The sequence below is a fragment of the Camelus ferus genome, chromosome 5 (assembly GCF_009834535.1).
Source record: "Camelus ferus isolate YT-003-E chromosome 5, BCGSAC_Cfer_1.0, whole genome shotgun sequence".
In the NCBI taxonomy this organism is placed as follows: Eukaryota; Metazoa; Chordata; class Mammalia; order Artiodactyla; family Camelidae; genus Camelus; species Camelus ferus.
In genome coordinates, this window is record NC_045700.1 from 24,402,399 (window position 1) to 24,416,504 (window position 14,106).

The 14,106-nt window shown below is 42.2% G+C and overlaps 1 protein-coding gene across 8 annotated transcripts in view; it reads right to left on the reverse strand.

Annotated features, from left to right (window-relative positions):
- Positions 1 to 1,294: 1,294 nt before the first annotated feature.
- The window catches only part of ZEB2 (zinc finger E-box binding homeobox 2), a 143,260-nt gene continuing 130,448 nt past the window's right edge, over positions 1,295 to 14,106 (reverse strand). For 5 of the 8 annotated variants that reach the window (XM_032479400.1, XM_032479404.1, XM_032479402.1 and 2 more), the window contains one exon: positions 1,295 to 1,397. In XM_032479400.1, coding sequence (XP_032335291.1) covers positions 1,310 to 1,397 — 88 coding nt within the window. In that variant the 3' untranslated portion in view covers positions 1,295 to 1,309. Of the gene's footprint in view, positions 1,398 to 13,859 lie in introns of those variants that run through there. The other 3 variants (XM_032479405.1, XM_032479407.1, XM_032479406.1) reach the window with 2 other exon arrangements.

Here is a 14,106-nt window from a genome sequence, read left to right on the forward strand (position 1 = left end):
TCTCACTGGTGGCCATTATCTAAAATTATTCAGTATCCACATCCTATGATTCAGCATTCTGGAACATTACCACACCTACAGAGATTCGGCGGGTTTGAACCAACAGGAGAGAATTTTACAGTCCACAAAGGTTAAGCCAAAATGACAAAATAACACACAAGAAACAAAAACGATACCCTCAAATCCAAAACAGAGAAAATATCTGCCCTTTAAATTAAGCAACGTAGAACCATTTTTAAATAAAATGAATTGGGTTGAAAAGATTGACTTGGTGATTTGGGAAGATTCTTGCATTCTGTAGTATCATATGTTATATATATTATTATAAAGATCAAATCTATAGATTCATTATATTATAATACTATCAAGTAGATATCCCTAATCAAGCAGTCATTCTTTTGAAACCACAGATGGCATAAATATCCATATACACATTGCAGCTGAAACTGGTGGTAAATAACTTTTTCTCCCCACTTATGGCAGTAGACCTGTTAAGTGTGTGTCCAAGGGGCTACAATTAAGGATGAGGGAAAACACTGTTTAGTAAAGTTGGGATCAGGCATTTAAAAAAAAATTCTTATGCTCAAAACTGCTAGAGAACCGACCTGTTTATAGGAAATTGTTCTGCTAGAATTAGAAGTGGAAATAAGGAGGTGATAATGAAATACAGTTTAACCAGTAAAGGGCGGTGAACATATGTATCACACCACACCATACAAATAGGCTGCCAGTTTAGATATACAGTTGTGGTTCCTTTTGTCAAGCTATTCTATTTCCTGTTAGAAAGGCTAACTTTGAAATACAGTTTTCAGGAAGGGATGATAGAGCAAGAGCTTCATTCAGATGCTTAAATTATGTCCTCACATTTCTCTCTTCTTGCTGGTCATACTGAGATGATGCCCTCATAAGTCATCCATTTATTCATAGCTTGTGGGAAACAACATTTCAGTCCTGACTGCTTAGTAATGGTCAAGCATCCACATCTGGAAGTCACTAGATGGTGTTGTTTTAGGTGGAAGGTCAGGATCTAAGTGGGAGATGACCTATCAGTCAGGGGCTTGCGTCACTTTCATGGTGACATTCCAGCCGTATTTATCTCTACTGGAAGGGGCAACGTGGAGGGGCTTCCTCTCCTCTTCCCCCGTGATGCCAGGAGGTTGCTCCTCCGCAACGCAGATCAGGCCCAGATATTGCTGCTTCATTTCGGTCTTCATTAGCAGTTGTGAAAAACAGGTAACTAATACCAAGGAGAGTAGATATAATTTAATCTATTACAGGATGAGGGTTTTTTTCTTTTTTATGTCTTGGTTTAAATATGAAGTCTACTTTGGTCCCATTCAAGGAGTGAAAACCAGAGGAAGATGGTGAGCTCATCGCTCTTTCCCCACACCACGCTCCTCGCCCCCGTGCCTTCCACATTATCCTCTCTTCTCAACCTGCTAAATTCCTGTTGGCTCTTCAGCACCAAACTCAACTACCCTCTTTTCTCCAAAGCCTTCCCTAGCTCCCCAAGGCAGAGGCCTCACAGAACCACCAGAACTCCTTCCTCTCCGTTGCCCCTGTAATGATCTGTTTGCTCATGAGTTTCCATAAATTATTCCTGTTGTCCAGCACAATGACTGGTGTTTACTGGCAATCAGTAAATACTTGTTGACAAATGACTTGTTTTAAAGCAGTTTGGACACGTGTCCTGCCATCCAAGGATCAGACTGTATCAAGGCATTCCACCTATTTAGACTATTAGAGGAACAGAAAGTAACTGAATAGGATGGCAAGAGTTAACATAATTCTAATCCGTTTTAATTAACATTAAGTTTTAGTATGCTATCTATTTACCTGTCAATCTATTGAATCTTTTCATTTTTACAATAGGCACGGTCTTTCAGGTTGCCATCTACATCTATTTCTCAAGCCAGTCTTCATGGAAATGTTTGTTTACATGAGCTGAAGAAATATGTAGTGTTGTTTTCACAGAGGCTTAAGAAATACTTGGCTGAACAACATAACTGGGGGAAAAAAAAAGACTTGAGGAACAAAAAGTACCAAAGAAAACTCAGTATTCATCAGAATTAAAATTAGCCAAAGGAAAACAATAATCATAAACTCGAAACCTTTTCCTGCCATCAGTTTCCAGCTCCAGCAGCTTCCCCTCCTGGGTCTCTCTTAAGTTCCGAGAGAGATTCCCCATATGGGCCAATTCAACAGGCAAGGCCAGCTCAGGATTTCAAAGTATCTCTTTAAAATATGCAAAAAGGGCTAACGGGAAGGTTTGAATGGGGAGCAGTGCCTGGGGTGCCTTGTTACAAAGGTTCACCCTTGTGACTACTTCATTATCGCCCTGGATCATCTGCTCAGCGCTGCGGAGGCATCCCATATCTAGAATCGAGGCAGAACAACCTCCTCAGTTCTCATGCTCTGAGGCCTCTCATCGCACTGATCATTGTCAAACATTCCTTCCTCTTTCAGCAACCCAAGGCTAACGCCCGCCATGAAACAAAGGGTCTTTTTGAGGATGAATCTTGAGACAATCCCAGCCCCCTAAAAATTACATGCTGGAATATTTCTAAGTTCTGAAATTATTGTGCTCCTTTTAGAGAGCTCTCTGTGGACCTAACACTAGGTTATCAAAGGAAGGCTTCCCTCAAACACAGGACGGAAGAACAGACACTGTGGAAGGGAGTCGAAGGGAGAGTGGATGAAATAAATACACTGCGCACTGCTGTCCCTTCGGCAGGGCCTGCCCTAGGGAGCAATTGCACTCTGTTTGCACACCTCTTGTCTCATTTGATTCCCACCATCGTTCTGTGAAATAGTTAATAATATTATTCCCATTTTAAAGGTAAGTAAACTGAGGCTCAGTGATGTCACTTGGCCAAGGTCACACAGTTTGAGTCACATGACTCAAATCCAGGTCTTTTCATGAGAAAGCATAGCCTCTCACCCCTCCACTGCAGAACTCCTTGTGTTAAAGCAGGGGAAACTCCCTTAACCAGAACCACTCTCACATCATAAACTTTATAGGAAGGAGCCTAAGAATCCTTTATAACCCTTCATTTTATTGACAAGGAAACAACATTAGAACCCTCAGTTTTAAATGTTCTGGTTTCGCTGTCTTTAGCTTTAGGAGGAAAAAGCAAAATCATGAGGGAACCAGTTCACATCAGCAATTTTTGTGAGAAAACCAAGAGAGGCAACTTTCGGGAAAGCCTGCGGTCAGCGCACATTCAGTCCCGCACGATGAGAAATGAAGCTTTCAGTGTTGACCCCAAGGAACTGCAAAGTTCCAGCTAAATGCCTTCATGATCTGTGGGTTTCACACTCTGGGACAAAGTAGGCTGATAGAATTTGTCAGGCGTTGTCACAATGGCTGGAGAAAAAAGTTTTGTAATTGTCTCTGTGACTTAAGAAATTCAGTTTAGTCATTTGGTTTGCAGAAGATTCCTCTTGGCAAAAGGTTATTTTGTCTGTCTCCCATTTGTTTGTCTTATTTATTGTACACCATCCAAAGCAAGGATGGTATCTGCTACGTCTTTTGTAATTACACAAAAATACAGAGAGTACTCACAGTGTGTTCTGTCAGATAAAATTTTCAGATACAAATGCATAGCATCTTCTGGTAGCATCTGTGTTGGGGTCCTGATAAAAAGCCACTTAGGATTCAAGAAGGAAGTGGTTACATTCCCAGGGAACAAACAGTGAGGACTGCATACATATTCACCTGCTCTGTGACGTATGCATATGGTTTTCACTTTCCTCAAAAATCACTAATAGAAACTGTACCTTTTCTCATGCCTCCCACTGTCCTTCACTGCAGGATATATTACTCATGTCAGACCCACATTTACCTCTGGCCCACACAAACCTGCTGTTATCTTGCTGATTGTTACTGTAAATTACTGGCATCAGCAAAGCTTTGTCAGGAAACTGAGGTAATTGAAAATTCCAGAGAACTTGAAGAAAATGCATCCCAGATTACTTCAGGCCTCTTCCTCTTTTATTTAGTTCATGTTTCCATCTGAGTCATTGCTAAAATAGTGTAAAGGCTACGCTGCCATTCGGTATGAGGTAGAAAGCTTACACACGCATGCTGCCCTGTAAGCCACCTCGCCTGGACTGCAGTGAGTTTGGCCTCACTAACTTTACAATTCAATCCATGTCTGGGTGTTGGTAGGAGAGGTTGGTGCTGCTATGGTCATTAGTGATTATTTGAGAAATGAAGTTGTTAACCCATAAGGGTAAAATTTGTGCCCCAATAGAATCTTGTAAATGGTTTTCAAAAATCTTCAAGTGTATTGAATTACAAATTTCTGGTTTGCATCGGGGTCCTTCCATGGCTCCTTATTTTGACATCACTCTCTGTGTTATCTTCTGTCTTGTCACTGACTTATTCCTCTCTTTGGCTGATGACCGGGGTCGGTGGGGGACTAGACGTTGCTGATAGCCGCCCTCTAGGAGACTCACACATTTCCTACGTTCTTGCTGCTGGGTCTCTGGCTTTATGCTGGGGGCTCGAGTCAGAATGTTGACAGTCTTGACCTTCCAGGAACACGTTGCCTTTGGGAAACCAACCCTCGGACAGTGCATTAACGAAGCACATACTGAAGCCCAGAGGAGGGGCAGGTCTAAGACTAGAGTTTCAGGAAAAATAGTCTTAAGAAAGTGACCCTTACCTCACACCAGTCAGAATGGCCGTCATTCAAAAATCCACAAACGACAAATGCTGGAGAGGCTGTGGAGAAAGGGGAACCCTCCTACACTGCTGGTGGGAATGCAGTTTGGTGCAGCCACTATGGAAAACAGTGTGGAGATTCCTCAAAAGACTAGGAATAGACTTACCATATGACCCAGGAATCCCACTCCTGGGCTTGTATCCAGAAGGAAATCTACTTCAGGATGACACCTGCACCCCAATGTTCATAGCAGCGCTATTTACAATAGCCAAAACATGGAAACAGCCTAAATGTCCATCAACAGGTGACTGGATAAAGAAGATGTGGTATATTTATACAATGGAATACTACTCAGCCATAGAAACTGACAACATAATGCCATTTGCAGCAACATGGATGCACCTGGAGAATGTCATTCTAAGTGAAGTAAGCCAGAAAGAGAAAGAAAAATACCATATGAGATCGCTCATATGTGGAATCTAAAAAACAAAAACAAAAACAAACAAACAAACAAAAACAAAGCGTAAATACAGGACAGAAATAGACTCACAGACAGAGAATACAGACTTGTGGTTACCAGGGGGGTGGAGGGTGGGAAGGGATAGACTGGGATTTCAAAATTGTAGAATAGATAAACAAGATTACACTGTATAGCACAGGGAAATATACACAAAATGTTATGATAACTCACAGAGAAAAAAATGTGACAATGAGTGTGTATATGTCCATGAATGACTGAAAAATTGTGCTGAACACTGGAATTTGACACAACATTGTAAAATGATTATAAATCAATAAAAAATGTTAAAAAAAAAAAAAGTGACCCTTGAGCTACGCTCTGAAGGACAAAAAAGTAAAATAAAATAGAGAGAGGTATGTTCAGGCAGATGCAAATTGGAGGGGTGATGAGAGCTGATGGAAAGGGAGGAAAGGAGGAGGCAGCTCATGAAAGCTTTGTGGACCAAGCTAAAGAAAATGACTTGCAGTTTGAGTGCTTTGGGGAACCACTGAAGAATTTCAAAGTAAGGTTTTAATATCATCAATTTGGCATTCATGGATTAAATCAGTGAACATTTATTGGTGGCAGTAACTCCCAGGGACTACAATGGTATCAGGATCCCTACTCTTTAAAAGCTTACAGGTTTAGGGAGAAGAAGATAGACATGAAAGCATTAAAGTACCAAAAGAGCACTTTTGGCCAATGTAGGAATGTGGGATGAGTTAGAAGGTGATAAACCACAAGTGTAGTTACAGGTGGGATGGGGGGAGCAAGTTATTTCTCTTGAACACATTCTTTTCAATCGTATTTAAGAAGATACGACAATTTAACAGTTGTTAAGACTGCGATGAAACAATGTTCAAGAAAGTCGTATGTAAAGATATCCAGAAATATCTTTAAAGAACATAAAAGGTGCATTCTTCTATCTGCCAGCTCCTCCATCAACCCTGAGTGGAAGCTCTATTCCCTGCTATGTAAGAATGAGGCAACATCTTGGGTGAGATTGGGGCCAGTGTGACCAGTGAAAAGGCTATCAGGGCAATTCGTGAGATTTCATGTATGCCTGAAATAAGGAAGTGATAAAGGTGACTGAGGAAGAGGAACAAGCAGGAGAGATAACGGGGACTATGACTCACGAGACTGATAACCCAGTTAGAGATAGAGCAGGATGACTCTCAAGATTTCCACCTGAGTGGCCCAGGAAGTGACATTCACCAGGTTTTAGCAGGCGGATGGTGGGTGGGAGGGAGATATGACCATGTCCATTTTGGACATGTCAAATTTGAGGTGCTTTTGAGACCATCAGGTGGCAATGTCCAGTATTCATTTGGATGCTAGGGTCTAACGCACAGGAGGAAAGTCTTACTAGGGAGATGCATTTTTGAGTCTCTGGGTATAGAAAAGTCGCTGAAGCACAGTGATCAGAATGAGGAGAGCACAGAGCCCCAGAGGGACTCTGGAAACGCTAGCATTTAAGATTGAGTGAAGAAAGCAGAGCTTGGTCAGTGGGTAGGAAGAAAACCAAGAAGACTGTGGTTAGGAATTTAAAGGAGGACTTTTAAAGAGGAAGTCATCAATGGAGTTAAAAGCTGCGTCTTCTTTGTGTAAAGATGTTCTATGACTTTCAAAACAAATTAAATACATTAGGTGGGACGGTTATTGCCAGTAACATGCAAGAACAGACTAATGGCATATAAAAAATACCACAAAGCTTGGAGAAAAGCAAATTAACCCAGGCTTTTAAGATGATATACCATCTTCTAGAAATAAAATGTAAAGGATGGCATGCTGGCCTCCGTGAAGAAGACATAGAGTTGGGTTTGTTATTCTTAGTAAAGAGATGAGAGAGTTTCAGTGAACCATCCCCTGACTTTCTTACCTGGGCCTTTGTGGTCCACTCATGGCTGGGCGGGCAGCCGGAGGCCAGGAGTAATGGGGCAGAACAGAGCTCGCAGGCACATCTGAGAACCCGGCCCAGGACCTGGTCTCACTGACTCCCAGCTTGAGGCCAGAGCAATATATCAATATATCAAAACACACCTCAGTTGACTCATTCCTGTCTTGGACTCTCATGTTGCCTTCCCCACAGGACCCCCAATATCCTCCCTGAATCTCAGGGATTAAGTATACTGCAGGAACTATCAGCTGATGTCACAGGAGACTTGGAGCTGAAAAAGGTTAAGCTCATAGTGCAGTATGACCCAGGGGAGAGGGCACGTTCACTAATTTCTATTCCTGACGTCAGACTGCAAAAAAACACAACAAAGAACTGCTTGGATTCCACCCCCTGGCCTTCATTTAAAAACATTTGCTGTATTTTTCTCTGACATTTCCTACCTGAAGCAAGGTTTTGGTTCCCACACAACACCCTTTTCCTCTGCTTTCTGGTACTTTCATTATCTTGGCCTGCCCTCTGACACTGTTTCCCAATTTATGTTTTCCTTTCTCATTTCCCTCTTCTTAGCATTGACACGAGCCACAAACCTATAACCGTAATGTCTGACTCGCTTGGTGCTTCTTCTGTTAATGGACACCATGTGGAACAGGAGGCAGAAAAAAGACTCTTTACAGGAAATCAGATGATAATGCTTGCACTTTGGTGCCCTTTGAAACGAGAATTTAATTATCCTAATTAAAAAGATTACCTTATAGAAGACATTTGGGAAAAAGAGTAGGCAGTTTGTCTTTTTCCTGATAACACGCCTCTCAAAATCAGAAGGGATATTCCTGCTGACACTTATCTGTGAAAGCCCCGGCACTAAGAGATCAAAAACGAATCTTGACTTTTAGACCAACCTAGAGACTGAAAACTGAAGGCTTCCCCATGGTTTGTTTGGGGCAGACATTTGTTTCCTAGGGCGGCTGTAAGTACCACACAGTGGGTGCCTTAAACACAACAGAAATGGATTCTCTCATGGTTCTGGAGGCTAGAAGTCCAAAATCAAGACGTGGGCATGGCTGCTTCATCCTGAGGTTCCCGGTCTATTTCTCTCTCCTAGCTTTTAGTGATGGCCAGTATCCTTGGCTTTCTTTGGCCTGCAGCTGCCTCACTCCAATCTCTGATTTCACATGACATTCTCCCTGCATGTGTCTGTGTCCAAATTTCCCTCTTCTTATAAGGACACCATCCATATCGGATTAGGATCCACTCGAATGACCTCATCTTAACTTTGTTGTAGCTGCAAATACCCTATTTCCAAATAAGGTCACATTCATAAGTAGCAGGGGTTAGGATTGCAACATACCTTTTGTGAGGGACACAATCCAGCCCAAGCAGGGGAGGAGAAGCAGGCACCATCTCCCCTCCTTCAGGGATCCATGCGGTCCCAGTGTTCTGGGTTGGCACCTGAGATCCAGACCTCCTCATCTCCCAGTAAAAGTGGACTCACCTGTGCCCCCCTCCCTCAGGGCTCAGCTCTGTGCTCTAAATTGATCAATTAATCTCAGGGAGGATGACAATAGGCAAACGTTACCCCTCCCAGGTATTTGCATTTAACAGATGACTTCCTGGAGACAGCGATTTAACCTAAAGGTGCTGGTGGAAATTTTGCAGTGGGTAACATTTTCTTTTTGAGTGGACAGTTCTTTCCATGACCCTCAAATCATTGCTGTCTCCTCCATCTGCGAAAAGGGTGGTTCCTGTCTATCTGTTACTCTTAAAGGAAGGTTATTACCACCGACAAAGACCTCTTTCTGCATTGCATGTATTTATTCATCCCATGATTATACGTGTGCTGGGGGAGAAGATTTGCTCCCCATGGGGAAGTCCATCAAGTGCAAGAATTTTACCTTAGAAAATGCCAACCTGGGGATCAAACATGAGGCATATAAGCTCATTCTAAACCGTAGATAATTTTCAAAGAATTAACAGGCGAGAGAGAATTCGGTTGCTAGGAAAATAGGGTAAAATAAACATAAGCTGCCCCCACCTTGTTTTTCCATCTTGGAGTGAGGGGGCTGTGTGTCCGCGTCTTGCTGGGGAGTGTCTGTCCCTCCCATCTCAGTGGCGACAGACTCCCAGGGATGCCTACGTGTCTGTCTCACAGGTGTGGGATCTGGTACTTGCCAGCTAGTGAGGCTTCGGAAGAATCTCCCACAGTGGTTGTAAAGAGAAAAGAAGAGAGATAATCGTTCACTGGCATCAATAATCTACTTCCCCGACCAGCTGAACGCTGGAATAACAGCCTCGGCACTTGCGCCGCTACACCCCCTCCCCGGCCCCGCCACTGTCGGATCCTCTTCCCTTCTCCACAACTGGGAGCTCTAGGGAGCAGATTGTTTTGGCTGGAATTAGCCGGGCACAGATGGTACCACCTGCTGCATGTTCCTTACTTCTTATTGGCTCCTCTCGCAGCTCTGCGAGTTTCTGTGTTTTTCAGAAGTTCAGGGGAAGGGGAAATGGCTGGGGCCCTTGCTCAGGCCTGATTCTAGCACAGCTATCTGGAGCTAACTGGGGCCTGAGCGGAGGAAGGTGCTTTCAGGGTAACGTGCCACCGTGGCCGCCGGCGTGCCGGATCTGGTGCTTCTGTTTCCAAAATACAAATTTCCTTTGGCCCAAAACGTTTCTGTTTTCCAGGCTGACAGATCTGCCTGTGACCAGATACAAGGCAGGTGGCTTTGCGAAAGTGTTAGAAATGAGATTTCTCCCATTCTAAACTCAGGAGGAGGGACGTAGAAGGTCACTGCCCCTTTTACGGGGGAGGAAATCACGATTAGGCCACAAACAGGTTGCTAAGTTCATTTCCAGGCTATTCACTGGGAATGATAAGCCACGTCTCCTGACGCCAACAGTGTAAACCTCACAGATGAATAAATTCAGTTTTCTTGCCTATGAAAACATGACATTAGACCAAAGGACCTAAGGAGCCTCATTCCTGAAAATTCCCTGCATTTTATCTGCACAGCTGTTCTTGGGTGCTCGCCTACAGGAGATCGCACTGCAAATCACTTGCACGGCTGAAACGTGTTTTCTTACTCGTCTGCCTCCGTCTTCCACCCTTCTCCCTCTCTACATGCTCTGTTAGACTGATGCTTTTATTATCAAAGAACCCAACTCATTCCTGCCTGAGGTATTTGCACCTGCTATTCCCTGTTCCTGGAACACTCTCCCTCCACATCCTCCCATGGCTCACTTCTTCTCATCCCTCAGACTCAACTCAAACACCACAGCCTTAAAGAGATTTTCCCTGACACTCCCCTCCCTGGCCCCCAAGCTGAGGTCGCTGTCCTCCAGTTCCCTCTCATTCACTGTTACATCACCTTCTTTCATTTTTAACAAAACCCTTGGCATTATGTGAAGTGATCTTATACACTTGTCCTGTTGTCTACCTTCTTTGCTAGAGTGTAGGTACTTTATGGTGGGAATACTGTCCACCACTGCATCCCTGGGATGGAGAGCAGTATTTCTTATGTAGCATCACTCACCAGTATGCACGTTATTGAGGGAAATGATGTTATTTTGTGCTTAAAAAGAAGAAACACTAAGGTATAAAAGGGAGACTGCTGGGGACTTTCATACTGGTACATTCCTTACAGAACCTGGAACTCAGTATTCTACTTCTCTATCTCTGGCAGTTATAAGAAACTTAAGGCCAGTAATCTTGCCTTGTTCATCTTCGTATATCCTACAGTATTGAGTGTGCCTCATGCAGGGTAGGCACTCAGTAAATTGAACAACTGTTACCGCTGAAACTGTTAATTATTACTCTTATTTTTAGGGCCACTAAGTGGACTAGAAGCATCACAGGAGTAGTAGAAGCATCAACAGCAGTGATAAGGCATGCTTGCCGCAGCTGGACACCTGGCTTCTGGTCTCCGCTCTGCCGATAACTACCGGATGATATGGGCTTTTTTTTCCCTCTGAGCCCCAGAATGTGAAAAGCCAGGGCTTTAGATGAGAGAGGCTCGAGATTCCTCCACTCTCTGATTTTTTTCCATCTATTTCCGCCTGTTCCAACTTTCCTGTTGCAGATCTAGGAATCTCCAATTGCTCCTGTTCCACCTTGTTTCTTCCTCTGACCACCCCTGGGCCTTTCAGTGCACGGGGGCACTCAGAAAAGCAGCGGCTAGAGAAAGAATGGCCCCAAGCACTCACACAGTGGGTTCAGGCTGAAAACTGTGGGTGCAGGGACTCGATAAAGCCATCACTATTCAATGGACAGAAGCATTGTCAAAAATCTTGGACCAACTAGTGGGTAAAATGTATGAACAGCAGCTAGTAATTTTTAAAGAGCATTTCTCAAAATTGAGAATCTCTGGCTCTCAGTGAAAGGAGACTCTAGTCCAGACGTGGTTAACAGCCCTCAGATGCTGGTGCGACATCTTAGAGTAATAGAGGGTTTCCAAAGTAGCTTATTTTCATTCCTCTCTTGCATGGAAGAGTTCCTGTAGACCAGAACGAACTTCTTGCAGGATTGGGGGAAACAACCTCACTCCTTTTGATGTTTCCATATCCATCTGAAGAAGCATTTTACTGTGATGTGTTGTAGAGAGCATTGTCAGGACACCGGGGCTCTGGCAGCCTGTGCTTAACTGCTTTCTAGATCACTGTGGGATAAACAGACAAACAACCTGCGTGGTCCCAAGGCTATACAGACTTCAGTTTCCTCACCTGTAAGATGTGAGTGGTAGCTTAAGTAACTGCTTTTATTTTTCTAAGTGTTACAAACATCAAGATGTTCTTCCTACCAATTCATAGGGGAGTTTTACTGAAGGATGAGAACAAGGTTTTTGAGTATTTCAATGTAGACACCAAGTACGTTTTAGTTTGGTCAGGTCATAAAGGGGTTTATAACACAGTTATAGGCTGATTTGTAGACGAAGGCATCTGACTCAAGGGATCATCACAGTTCTTTGAAAAGTATTTGTACAAATCGTTATTCCAACTTTCATTTTTAAAATTAAGGTAGTCCATTTTAAGCAGCTATTGTGGTTAGAACTCTTCTTGTTTTGATACGGTATTTTCAAATGTTCCTTCACCATTTAAAGTGAGTGAAATGTTCCATTTCATGGAATTGCTTTGATAATATAAAAACACTTTATTAAAATGCAGAGAAGAAAAAGAAGTGTCTACTTAGAAGTTAGGCTGATGATTCTCAAGCCCACTCTCTGAGCAATGGTGTTTTAAGCGTTAAAACAAATTGGGAAGGGTGGTTCGTACTTCTCTCTTTTCCTTCTTGCTTAGCTGTACCTTCAACCGGAAACCCATGAGCTCACACTTTCTAAGCACGTTCAATAATGAAGTGGTAGACCTCCACGGAATGCTTCAGTCAGGACTGCAGGAAGTGGTTAAGGGTTATTCAATAGCTGGTGATCTCCCTTTATGTCTGCACCAATCCTGGGCTGCCCTACAGGGTTGGGAAATATCGTTTGTGTTGGAAGTGGTATCTTTCAGAAGAGACGTAAAAGCTGAGGTCTAGGTTGCTTGTGGTCACTAAGTACACCATGATGCTTTCTGCGAGGGCAGGGATGTTCTTGGGTTTCCTTTCTAAATTTATATCCCTTTGCTCGCTTATATTTTTTTCAAGCAATTTGAAGACTGTATTCTTCTTTTCCTTAATGAAACTAGAATGAAGTGTAACTGTAATTTTTCGTCCTGTAAGGAAACCATTTTAGGAATGGATAAAAGCAATTCTCCTTTAAGGAAAGGTCACAGACTAAAATCTAAGTTTCCTATAAAAAGAATAAAGATAAACTAATATTTTCTCTGTCTTATTGTTGGCACATCTTATAAATAATGTAGAATTTTTTGGTGAAACTTTCATTTTTCCAGTATCAACATTTTAAGTGTTTTCCATTTGTGTAAGATAACAATATATAAAATATCTCAAAAGCACTCCTTCAGATTCCTTCCATCTCTTGGGTATTTTTTTTTAAACACTAGCTATTCAAATGTATACACTGAAAGTTAGCGATCTACACATGCACACACTCTCTCTGTCTTTCTGTCTGTCTGTCTCTCAGTCTCTCTCTCACTTCCCTTTGACTGCTCTGAAAATGGTCAGAACAGGATCGTAATGCACAAATCTTTTTCTGAATGTTTCCTTATGTTAGATCAGTTCCTTCTGAGTTCTGTGCTTGCCAATGCTAAATTTCCTGCCAGGGCAGTAGTCTATTTTTAACATTTTGGGGGCTTATTCTTCGTTCCAAATCTAACAGGCATATTCTGTGGAGTGAAAGAGAGAAAGCTGACTGGGTGCACTTACAAATCAGGACCATCAGGATTTGCAATTTCTGTAGATATGAACGAGAAAGACCAATTAGAATACTTAAAAGATCATTTGTCACCACTTCAATCTTCATGTATTTTTTACTCATCATTTTCTTTGACCAAAATTATTAGAATCTTTGTCATATTCATCTCAAGGCCTAATGGGAATAGTACTGTTCATTTTCTACTTTCAATATTTTGGAGCATTTTCACATGCCATTCTAGAGTGTAGGTGGCAGGTGACTGCTTCAACAGAGCAGGTTTTAGCTGGTGTCATATTCAGCATCATATCATCTCAGTGTCATTTCTCTGACTAATTCCGTATTTCATATACAAATGAAGACTGAGGGATTTATTTCTGTTATTTAATAGTATTTGTTTAATTCAGAGTTTAATATATCATCTTCAACCCTGAAAAAGAGGCCCTCTGAAACATCAGACCCAAAAAATTGGACACGGCCTATTAGCCCAAAAGAACATGTTGCCAATTATCTCCATGTTTATTTAAATACTTAGCTCTAAAGGAAGCAATCATTCCTTTATACTTCTTTAAATTTAGTATTGACATTTTTATTTTGGGAAAGGAGGTCTTTTTTTTTTTTTTTTAACATGGATACAGGAAAAGAAAACTCTCCAATAAAAATATTGTCTAAAAAGTTTGTTTTGTCTGCATGATTTACTAAATATGTACAATTTCAATTCACAGCGAAGGTAACAAAGATTTAAAC